This window comes from Telmatherina bonti (assembly GCF_933228915.1).
Source record: "Telmatherina bonti genome assembly, chromosome: 13".
NCBI lineage: Eukaryota > Metazoa > Chordata > Actinopteri > Atheriniformes > Telmatherinidae > Telmatherina > Telmatherina bonti.
In genome coordinates, this window is record NC_136611.1 from 13,562,647 (window position 1) to 13,575,055 (window position 12,409).

General features: G+C 40.3%; 2 protein-coding genes across 2 annotated transcripts; both read right to left on the reverse strand.

Annotated features, from left to right (window-relative positions):
- Window positions 1-993: 993 nt before the first annotated feature.
- On the reverse strand, window positions 994-2,562 carry adra2b (adrenoceptor alpha 2B; the record flags this gene model as incomplete). Its single annotated transcript, XM_079251472.1, has 1 exon — window positions 994-2,562. The coding sequence occupies one exon, from the start codon at window positions 2,560-2,562 to the stop codon at window positions 994-996; it is 1,569 nt and encodes a 522-aa protein (XP_079107598.1).
- A 7,739-nt stretch (window positions 2,563-10,301) lies between these two features.
- Window positions 10,302-12,111, reverse strand: dusp2 (dual specificity phosphatase 2; the record flags this gene model as incomplete). Its single annotated transcript, XM_079250903.1, has 4 exons — window positions 10,302-10,519; window positions 11,034-11,253; window positions 11,387-11,508; window positions 11,724-12,111. 4 exons carry the CDS (start codon window positions 12,109-12,111, stop codon window positions 10,302-10,304), a joined length of 948 nt encoding a protein of 315 aa, XP_079107029.1.
- Between the last annotated feature and the right edge of the window lie 298 nt (window positions 12,112-12,409).

Below are 12,409 nucleotides of genomic sequence, written 5' to 3' on the forward strand. Positions count from 1 at the left end.
GCCAGGATTGTGTCCATTTTCAACTCCGACAAAGCCAAGAGCAAGGTGGCTTTCCACAGAAAAGTCCACAGGTTAAGCTTGAAAGGGTGCCCTTGTTTGTGCTATCACATCTGAGATCATTAGAAACCTTCTCTTGTTGTTGTACTTTAAAATCAAGGAACACATGTTTGCCCTGCAGCTGGGCAAATTAAGACTGCAGACGTAAGAAATCACCACTAACCTTGTGTCCTCCTTGTGCTCTGTACTGATAAATAAAAGGCCCCAGGCTCACAGGAATTTAAGGTCACTTGCCTTCTTTACCCATTTGTCCTGGAGTACACATTAGAAAACACCCATACATATATATATATATATATATATATATATATATATATATATATATATATATATATATATATATATATATATATATATATATATATATATATATATATATACATATACAAAATACTATTTTATTTATATATGTAAAATAGTCTTTATTCACATTGAGAAGTTAATTGTCTGTTTGATCCTGCTTGTTTATAGATCTTGTAGCAGTTTTATAGAGTGCATACCTTTCCTCAGTGATGCATCACTTTGTCTTTCAGCATTATCCATTAGTCAGTGTGATCTGGAGATAAAATGTTGCATTCAAATTCTTATCAGCAGTACCAAAGTGAGAAGCAGTTGAAAGTAGTCAGCCTGCTCAGCTTCTTTTTCATGTCCTTGTTTTCATCCTATATCCTGCAAAATATTTGTGTCCATCAGATGCAGGCAGGAATTTCACAGCCAAGACTGACTGTTTGGGTACTGTGGCTGCAAAAGTGTCTTTCAGTTCTTAATTTCATGCAGGTTTTTCCACAGTCCAACGTTTTTAAAACAGCCCTTTAAGTATTTTGAAAAGAAAAATGGAAATGATTGCTTTTTTTATGCATCATGTCACAAGTAGCCTCTCTTTCTTTTTGTATATCTACTTTTTTTTTTTTAATCCATATTCCATCTTTCTATATGCTAAAAAAATGTACCCTTGGTGTTTCTGCACAATATCTTCTTAAAAGCCTTTCTGAAGTCTTTGTTGAAGATGGTGTAGATGACCGGATTGAGGGAGGAGTTGCAGTAGCCAATCCAGAAGAAAAACTTGAAAAGTGGATCTGGGATGATGCAGGTCTCTGGGCACACCGCCCGTAGAGAGTAGGAGAAGAAAAAGGGGAACCAGCAAACCACGAAGACACCAATGACCACTGCTAGAACAAAGGTAAAGCGTTTCTCTCTGTTCATCATTGCCTTACGCCTGGCTGCACCAGGGTTGTTGTCTTTTTTCGACTTCCTTCCTGGCACCAGCCGAGCCCCCTTTGAAGTGGCGATCATGTCCCGGTAGCGTTTGACTGAAGCCGGGGAATGAATGCCCCCTCCAGCAGGTGACCCTGGCATGCTGGCGCTGCCACGACCCCCTCCCTGGCTGTGCTCCATATCGCTCTCCGTGCTTGAGCTGTCACCATTGTTATTGTCAGCCTTTTTGCGCTTGCCCTTCTTCCCCTCCTCTTTGGTTTTGGGGGCAGACTGGGGCGCGGAAGAGGGGCTCAACGGCCCATGAGGAGAAGGATCAAGGGAGGTGGTGACAGGAGACATGGCTGGAGAAGGGGATGGAGGTTGCAGGAGATTGTTAGTGGTGGGATTTTGGGAGGTTTGGGAGTCTCCTGGGGATGGAGAAGGTGTAATAGCAAGGGTGGGGGGCCTGGCATTTGAGGTTTTCTTGGATGAGGGGGGTGTGCTGTCTTCATCATTCCCATTGGCTTGTACGTGTCGTGGAGGCTGGCTCGGTGTTGCACAGCCGACCCCGTCCTTCCTGGGCTCCCCTGGTGGGCAACGTGTTCTCTGCTTGGCTATTTGGTAAATTCTAACATAGACCAGGATCATGATGAGGCATGGGGCAAAGAAGGAGCCCATGGTGGAGTAGAGGATGTACCAGCGCTCATCATTCAGCTGACACTGAGGTCCTCTATCACTCCCTGAGTCACCTCCCTCACTTTTGTTAAGTGAGAGCAATGGAGGAAAGGAGATGATAGCAGAGATGAGCCACACCACCACAATGGCGGCTTTGATCCGTCTGGGAGTCCGCTGACGGCCATAAGTAACCCTGGAGATGGACAAGTAGCGGTCCAATGAGATGGCGCACAAGTGCACAATAGAGGAAGTGCAGAAAAGTACGTCCAGCGCCAGGTAGATCTCACACCACAGAGACTTGAAGTACCAGTAGCCGAGCAGTTCATTGGCCAGTGAAAATGGGATGATGAGAGTTGCCACTAAAATGTCCGCAGCTGCCAGTGAAACCAAAAACAGATTTTGCGGACCTCGAAGCGACCTGCTGGTTAGAACAGCGATGATGACCATGATGTTCCCTACGATGGTGAAGACCACCATTAAGGTTATGGCAGTGGCGAAGGCCGCCGTGGCTTCAGGGGAGTAAGGGGCGAGCGCGCGGACGCTCTGGTTGCATGGCACAGACGCACCGGAGCTGCTCACACTGCTGTTCCAGCTGCTCAGCTCCATGGAGCAGCTGCTGTCCACAACTGAGACCATGCTGGCTTTATTTATCTAGACTGAAAAAGGAAGGAAACGAGAAAAAGAGGAGTTACTGAAAACATTTATTTATTATTATTATTATTATTATTATTATTATTATTATTATTATTATTATTAATAATAATAATTATTATTATTAATAATAATAATAATAATAATAATAATAATAATAATAATAATGAGCTATCTCGCGCTTTTGTCATCAGATAAACTTACTTTATTTGCATTGAAGGTAAAAGCGTGTTTATAATGAATTTAAATGATTTCACATTTACCTCAGCTGTTCTAGTTTTGCCTCTGTGTTGTTTCCAGATAGTAGATCCCTTTCACCCTCCGCAGCACGTCCTCCAAGTCCATTTTAAGTACACAAAACCGTCCAGGGCAATGCGTCAGGGCGCCGATCGGTGTGTTCCAGAAAGAAATCTCTTGCGATTCTTGAAACAGTTTTTCCAAGAAAAACACAAGATGTTTTCTGATGGGCTGCGTCAGCCCATACAGTTACACAACAGCCCCCAATAATTATTAATGATAATAATAATAATAATAATAATAATAATAATAATAATAATAATAATAATAGCAAACTTTATGCTCTGTACTTTCTCCTGGTTTTCACTTTACTGTCTTGAAGATGAGAAGATTAAATTAGAAGCAATTTGATTAAGAATTATTTACAGCGGGGCAGCACTGAATAGAAAAGATCGGGTCAAGGCAATAACTTGTGCAATCCCGTGCGTCCTCGTTTGGAGACGCGCCTTTACAGACCAAAAAACATCATTCAAAGCGAAGTAAAAGTAAAATATTTAGAAAAACTTATTGTTGTGTTTCAAAATGAAGGGCAATCTGTGTCCATATCACCGTTTCCAGTCCTCTGAACGGCAAGGGCGCAAAGTTAAGCTCGAGCTCTCCAACCCTGCGCACGAAGCCAGATGTTACCAAAACGCTTCCTCGGTACAGTGAAACAATCCCCTGCTGCAAACAGCTCACATTTGAGAGTCTCAAAATGTTGATTTCTTTTATCCTTGTTTTTCCAGAAGTTCTTCGGGATGCTGTGAGTCAGCCGCACCGCTGGCGCACGTAACCGATTCCCTCCCTGACGCGCAGCAGCATCTTCTCTTGCGAGCAGGACCTTCCGACGAAATCTAATAAGTGGGGTGCCTCCCATCTCTCTCTTGCGCTTCGTTCAAACCCGGTGATGTCATTGTGGAGCGTCATGGGATCCGTGCTCTCTTCTTCCCTGTACACCCCCCACCTCTGTGGCTTTAAATCTTAAACCCAAAAGGCTCAACCAGCGCAGTTATATCAGAAATACCCATTTTTGGGTGGCACTGCTTCAGTCAATTAACTCCACAGGATGCCGAGGTGTCCAGCTGGGAGATGACGGCGTATGTTTTACAGAAAACAGTTTCATTTTGGGGACTAAAACGCATCATAAAACTACTCAGTATAGTTCCAGTCTTCATCATAGTCATCATCATTATCATGATGATGATGATCATCATCATCTAAAGGCTTATAAAGGTTTTTATATCAAAGTGTTTTTGATCTATTCCTGTTTAGGCTTTGGTTTTACATCATCCATAACGCCAACATCTTAGCAGCTTGTAAAAATATTAATGATTTGAAATATTGCAACTTACAACATATTTCAAGTTTTATGTGTGGAACCTGGTCAGAAAAGAAATGTGTGAAATTTGAGTTTTGGTCAGGCATGATAAAACATCAGTTGCAGGGACAAAACACTAATATTCACAGCAGGTTGTGTACACCATGTAAGGTGTCATTGTAAATGTCTTTCTTAATACACATATCTGGATCATGATCATGAAGGCATTCTCAACTTTAACTGTAAGAAAATAGTCATTTTCCTTTTGTTAACGCTTCATGTCCTTAAAACATTCATCAATTCAAATAAAATGACAGCACTAGTCTTGAGGAATGATCTCTCTCTCAGTACTAAATCATAAATCCATTAAATTGTAGGTGGGCCAGCCTCAGGACTCGGTTTTCAATTCAATACATTATGAAGTTTCAGGCTTTAGTCCTAAGATCTCATTCTTCCAAGAATTTAGTATTCACAACTGTGAAATAAATACTCCAGTAAAAGTGATTTATTTTCTTATGGAATCTGAAATCTCTCCTTCCCTGAATGCACTGCCTTCCCTTTCCCCTCTCCTAATGGTGCGAAGTGCAGGATAGAGATAACACTTGCTTTCTTTATGCACTTGCATCATCACTTGAGATTTATTTAGTTTTTCTTCTTTTGCATTTAACACCGTGCAGCACCTCCTCTCCCAAGAGAAACATCCAAGGCATTCCTTGCGATTGGTTGACCATCGAAGGTCAAGTGGCCAATTGTTCAGTTATGCAGTGAAACTTGCGTCACAGAGCCGCCAACTAAACAGCTGCAGAGTTTATCCTGTATTGTTTGAAAACAGGTAAGTGGCCTCTGTTATACAAACTCACACACACACACACTCACAAATATGCAAACATACATTAAGCAGCCATGCACAAACACAATCTTATGAATGGCGTGTGAGTAGGAGGTAGTGTTTACTTGTTTTTGTTGTGCATCCCCCACACATTGCTGCTGTAATGAGAGAGAAACCCGGCCAGCCACCCATGGAATTACAATTAAGAGGCCTGCTCGCTGATTGCGTGACCTAAAGCTGCAGCCAATAATGGTTGTACATTTTTTGCTCCTGCTACACATTCTAAATATAAAAGGACAGAGAATAAAGCTTTTAGCAGGAGAGTGCACTCCAATCAAGTGTCTATGTTTCCGTGGGTGAACCGTGCTCAGTAACACACGGGAAATGCATTCTGGGGTTGAGGGGTGTGTCACTGATTCCAAGGTCACAGAGGCTGAGCAGCATACAGCGTTCACTCCACGGTACGCTGCTTTTCAAGTACTTGTTGTATAAGAGCATGTAGACACACTCACAGGTACAGTACACAAGCCTGGAAGTAATTCTGCCGTCACGGATCGTGCACACAGGATCAACCTTTCTTGCTTGACATCCAGACCAGAAAAGTTTGTGCTTGGACTGGAGAAGCAAGTCAGTCTTTGGGAAAAAATCTTTTGCGTCTCAAAAATTTTCTTCTGGTCGAAACAAGTGAGACAAAAAGAGAAAAACTTTCTAACTGCATCTGAAATGTGATAACTGTTTGTCTAATTCCTGGCACTGCTGCAGATCTGACTATATGGTTCTTGTCCAAATGAGCTGTATCACTTCCCCTCCTCCTAATTGTTTCAGTTTGGCCCTTTTGTACGTGTTTGTGTGAAAGTCTACTTCTGTTTACTTTGATCCAAGTTCATTTTTAGACCTTGAGGAAAGAAATATGTGGAGACCGAAGAAATTTTAACCAGCAAAAAGATCAAGTATCTTAAAATTACAAGCTGAACTGGATAAGATTTAGTCAGATTTTATCTTAGTTTATGCATGCTTGTGGTGCTTACCATGGAAAGGGATGAGTTGCAAATAAATAAATAAATTTAAAAAATCCAAAAAAAGAATGATGTCGTAAAATTGTTTATTAAAACTGTTTTGTGGGGCTGAAAGAAGTCAAACTATCAGCTTTGGGAACAAATCTTGGAAGAAGTAATAAAACATGTTTATATATTTTTAATTGCACCAATGTTCATCGTAGTTTTCCCCTTCCACTAAACTAACTGCACCATCATGGTGAGAGTCCTCAGAAGTACAACTTCACAAACAGCAAATGTGTTTGTGTAACCTGCAAACAATTACAGGGAGCATTCTCAAATGTCCGTACTGTAATTTTCCCTGACTCTGTTTGTAATGAGAACTCCTGCTGTATGTGTGTGTGTGTGTGTGGGTGTGTGTGGGTGTGTGTGTGTGTATACACCATATTTCTTTACAATATCACACAGTTATTCTCTCCACCTGGGATTGTTTACTTGAGTGACACATCCCTCAGCTGTGAACAGCATACCCTGCAAAACGCCATGTCCAAACGGAAGTGAGATCTCTGTGATAATCCCTAATCTGACACTCTCCCCCATTTTCTGTGTACAGTGCAAACACACGCACACACCAGACACACATATCAGTCTACAGTAGGTATTGCCACAGCTTAATATAATATAATTGACCCTGACACTCGCTTAATCTGGACAGAGTGTGACTAATAGTTTGAGTCTGTTTTCATTAAGGAGACCCACTGATTGAGGATGAACTGAATACGACAAACTTAATGAGAGACGTTCAAACTGAAGGGAAGGTGGAAAAGTCAGCTTCTTCAGAGATGAACACATAAAAGAAAGCAGAGAGCAGATTCAGTGTGTTAATGGGCAATATTGGGAAGCAGCAGCACAAAAAGGAAGTGTGTGTATATGTGTGACTGGGATCTGTACATGAAGCTCCTCCATGTTATCTTGATGATAAGAAGGTTTCCTCTGTGGGTAAACAGTCTGTTGGCGCCCTCTGCTGGAAATGTTGCGATTATCTCAAATTCTAGTTGTTCTAAAAACCATCACCAGAGAGCACCATATCACCACTAATGGTTAAGGTAATGCTTCTTACACTAGTATTATAGTGTGAATGAATTTTGTAAATGATCTGCTATTATATACATCGTATACATACATAAGTCAAATAATATGTGTGTGTACGGGTATGAAGAGAGAGAAAGAGAGAGAGTGTGTCAAAAGGAATTTGCACAACTTATAAATTTACATAAAACATCACAATATTGTCGGTGTAAGTAAACGTCCTTCTGGTCCCAAAGTATAGTTCTAAATCCCATCAAACTAAATGATGAGGGTTTAAAAAAGAAGTCTGGAATTGAATTGGTATGAGAATTTATACAATCATTTAACCCTTACATAACAAACACAAGTAGCAAAATATGATTTTTTTATTGTTCTATGTAGAAAATTTAAACATTTTATCACCACCCGCAAGTTTAAAAATATCTGTGTATGTTTGCAAAGAATTTTCGATCTTAAAAGGATCTGTAGAACAAAATATTGTGAAAATGTTCAAGACTGTTTCAGGAAATTTGTGTTTAAAGGTGACGACTGGAAACCACCATAGGATGTCTGTAATGTTCATGCCCCCAGATTCGGGAAACGGTGTCAGAAACTGCCATGTAAACATGACCAGAATTGCCACCTGATTCCAGGAGTACTGTTTACTAACCGCTAGCTCTCAGTCAAGTCCAAGGTTGCATTCATAAACCACATTACCCTCAGAAGTCAGATATCAACTCAACACAGAAATGGTGCAGAGTTGTCTCTGGGCACAAGCTCGTCTTAGACAGAGGGACGGATGGTTCAATCTTTTGCTGCTTTTGTTATAAAAAGAAAAAAAAAAGACAGAAAAAACATTGGATGTTTACATACCACAGATGTGAATGACCACCCAGGACTGTATCAGCAAAAGCCAGGAGATGTGATATGATCAAGAAGCATATACAGGGGACTTATATGTGTGCTATATGCATGGAAAGTAATCTAATAATTATCTTAAACTCTGTCTCTTGTCCTGTTTCTTCTTTACATAAAAACAACATTTTAAAAAATTAACAGAGGTATATAGAAAAAAATGTGTGACTTTTGAAATGATTTGGGACAAATCTGTGTTTCTGCTTAAAGTAAAAGAAAATGCTTTGATTATTAACAATGCTTGTGTTTGAATACACACATGCAATTATCAATACGTGTGTGTGTGTGTGTGTGTGTGTGTGTGTGTGTGTGTGTGTGTGTGTGTGTGTGTGTGTGTGTGTGTGTGTGTGTGTGTGTGTGTGTGTGAGATCCATACTCAACTTAGTATGGATCTCTGTGTCATATATGTAGAATAGTTTTGCACAAAAGGGGCAACATGTTGAAGGTCAGAGTTAGACTTAAGGAAATATCTGTTAAAATTAGTTCAATTTAATGTGACAAGTTTTAAAAAGAAACTGCTAAGGTCTAAAAAGCCAAAAAACCAGAACAAACTCAGTCTGCCTGAGTTTTAGTCAAAGCTCAGTCTACGTCTTCACTAAAAACCTGATGTGTTTAAGGGGCATCCTGTCGCCCTTTGTCTGGAAAACTGTGGTGAAAGAATGGAAAAAGTCAGTCATAAATATTCTACATGTTGGTCTAGTTGGGAAAATAGTTTTTTTTTTAAACTAAGTTTAACATAGAAGCGCGGATGGCATAAATACAGATGAGCAGGAGTTGTTTATTTAGACTAGAGGTAACTCTTTGACAACTACTGTTTGGTCATTGGATTTTACAAAATAATCCAGATATTAATTACACAACTAAATGCTGATGTGTGACTTGTGTTTAAAGTTACTTTCAGGGATATTCCATTTGCTATCTGACTAAATGAGCAACTAGAAGCTGTTTTTTTTTTTTTAAAAAGGCCAAATCCGCATGTGATTTACAACATGGAGATAGATATTTACTTGTATGTTTGGTCCACTGGAATGATTCTCCACTCCAGTCATCAGCTCAAAAGGACATAAATCAGAGATTTGGACTTTCTAAACTTCCTGATCACTAAAGTGCATATTTTTTGCCAAACTCCCTGTCACATGTCCAAAGCGGTTCACACAAAACTCAAGTAAGCGGATGTGCGTTTTTATGTCAGTGGTTGTTGAGGTCAACGGGACTTCAGACTGTAACGCCCACTCTGTGCAGGATTATCCTCCAGAATACTCAGCAATATGCGGTTTTAATACCTTCTGAATCAGCAGCAGAGAGTGCACAAACAGCAGGGTCACTATGTAAAATCATGCATTTGCAATGCACTCTGCAAAAGCACTGCAACACACATCTAGAGTACTACATTGTATGTTAACTGTGATTATCATTCTCAAGGGGGAGAGGAACAGACCACTTAATGATCCTGTTTTCTAAGGCACAATAGGTGAGGAGTGTAGTTCCATTGTCTATGAAATGATTACACAAAATAAATAGATATGTGATCGCTGGCAAGTTTTTATTTTAGTGGAAAATCAACAGAAACAGGATAAAACTTGCAGGTGTAAAGTGCAGTAACAGACAACTGTAACAGTAAAACCTTCATAACAAATCTTGAAACAATAAATAAAAATCTTATTTACATTATAAAAACAACCTTGAATGTAATGTATCTCACATATAGATCAATTAGACGCCCAATGTTAGTGCTTTTCTTTCTTTCTTTATCGTTTTTGTTTAAAATTATTTCAATGCTGAAATTTGAGAGTCCTCCCCGTATTGCTTTAGGTACCTAAACACAGTGTTGATGTCATGTCACAGTGGCAGCAGCTGTGAATGGATTCTGTATTAAAAATGAAACAGCCCTTACAAATGAACAGGCACATAAGTCAAACAAAATGGCACTCTGTCACACATACACACACTCACAAAAACGTGTAACCAGGTTTTCCCTCAAGTGAAAATCTGCAGGGAAATGACCTTGTAGCTGCTTTAACTTGCTGGCTCAGAATCAGTTTTTCATAGTGTGATTATTAAAGAGGGGGTTTGGTGTTGCCTACTGCTGTTGGATGCTTTAGCAACACATTTTTCTGCTTTCTTAAAGAAGCAGTCCAAAATACCAATGTCACAAGCAGGTTTTCTCTGAATCCATATAATACACCCTTCTGATATGTTCTAGTTTCAATAGTGCAAACAGAACATTTGCACAATTAATTTCAGTCTTGATAATAGTCTGAGGTCAGCACAAAGCCATGGAGGAAGAGCTGACCAAGTAAAATTCCCTTAATACATTTGGTCTTCATCCCTGACAAAGAATGTCAGTCTCAAACTGCAGCAGTTGTCCCATGAAAGCCAGATTGGGGGAGATGATGTGCCGCCGCTGTTTCACAAAGTCAAAAGCCTCCTCCAGCCGGACACGTTGCGTGTGCATGAGGTAGGCCAGACAGATGGTGGCTGAGCGAGAGATGCCTGCCTGACAGTGCACCAGCACTCGACCGCCACTCAGCTTCACAGAATCTGTGGGTGGGACCGGAAAACAAACACACAAAGAGGAAGAAGGATTAGTATATTTTGCTCCGTTTCACATGAGTGATAGTGGTTGACAAACAGATATATGTAGAAAGCTTGAATTGCAAATCCCCCAGAAATAAGGCTGTGATTATTAACATTCACTGAAACTGCAGTTAATCTGACTCAGTCCTCCTCTATTCTAAACCTTCGCAAGACAAAATGAATGAAAACAAGCAACACATGAAACTTAATATGCCTCTTTTACAACTTGTCCTGCATAATCCAGTTGTTTTGTAACCAGATTATTGCACTGTTTGTCCATAAATCAAAGATAAAACACAAAAAAAAGGATTATGATGCATAAGATGCTTATAAATGTTTTTTGGCATTTCACTTAAAATGAAGCCAATTTGCTTTGAGTTCTTTTAAACTTTCTTGAACTTTGGACTGCCATTTCAATAAGCAAATAAACACTGCTCTCATTTTAAGTTTATACTATGCTCAAAATGAAGGGGCTCACCAATGAAGTTGATGGCTGTATTAAAGCAGGCTCTGATATCTTCAGCCAGAGTATCCTCTACATTTAGTTGCAGATACTGAAGCTCGCTCTCATAGAAGTTGGGACAGGTGGAGGAGACGTTGAGCACAGCTGTGATACCTGCAGCTGCAAGTGTCTCTCTGCGGGAGGAGTGGATGGCACTACCCAAATACAGGAAGGGCAGCAGCTCCACTGGACCATCCTGCAAATTAAAAATCAAGATTAATCATTGTAAGTTAAACCTTGGTTGGGAAAAAAAACAACAACAAAAAAAAAAACAATAAAGTCTTTGTGATGCATTACTCAGTTGGATATAAATATGGGTTCATATTTACCCGATCATATGCTGGAGTTAACCGGCCTGTCACTGGTGGTTCTGGTTCTGTTGTAGAGAGGTGATTGCTGGCGGAACTGTAACAAAGCTCTGGAAAGGTTTCTGAAAATCCCTCAAATCCACCTAAATGGAGGTCACAATGCATTAGTTCAAATAGGTCACTGTACAATACAAAAAAGTAGCCTATGAGGCTTGCATATTTTCAAATAACATCTCATTTTAGCTGTTCATTTGGATTAAATAATTCACAGGTCTATAGGAGCACAAACGGATTTATAAGTCTAGTTCATTTGAAGTTTCAACCCGTTCTTCGGTAAAAATGAGATTGCACATGTTACCTTGCAGAAAGCAGATCTGCGCCTGGACTTCGTTCTGCAGGGCGGTGAGCAGCATCTGGGCGACGCTCTCTGACTTCAGATCAGCCAGCTTGCAGCTTCTGTCGTCCACCACCACCACCGGGGAGAAGCCCCCGCACCGGAGCCGGCCCAGGAGCGTCTTGTCTGGGATGAGCCACTCCAGGGCCACCACTGAACTCTTGGATCTACGTCGTAGCATGGAGTTCCAGTTGACGTTTCGGGACTCGCAGATATGCGCCATAGTGAAATCGAGGAAGGGTCTACAGTCCAGTATCACACACCCGTCAGACATGTACTGGTCTCGGGGGGTCCTGAGTATGTGGACCAGCTCGTTGCCAGTTATTTCCAGTGGTTCACTGCTGGAAGTCATCGTTGAAGTATTATTGATTTTTTTTAAAAATTAAAAAAGTGAGGTTTTTTTTTTTTTTTTTTTTTTAAATCTTTATAATTTCAAAAAAAGTTAATGTTTTATTTTTTCAATTTCTGAAGCAGATATTAATAAATAATTTATAATTAAAGAAAAATCTAAATGATTCGGAGAGTACCTCAACTCCCCGTCAGGTCGGCTAAAATCCGCTTTAGATTCAGTTTCACTCGTTCATTGATAACAGCAGCGAGATGGGCGGGACCTCCGTGGCCCCGCCCTGTTTTCCACGAAAAGATTGTCG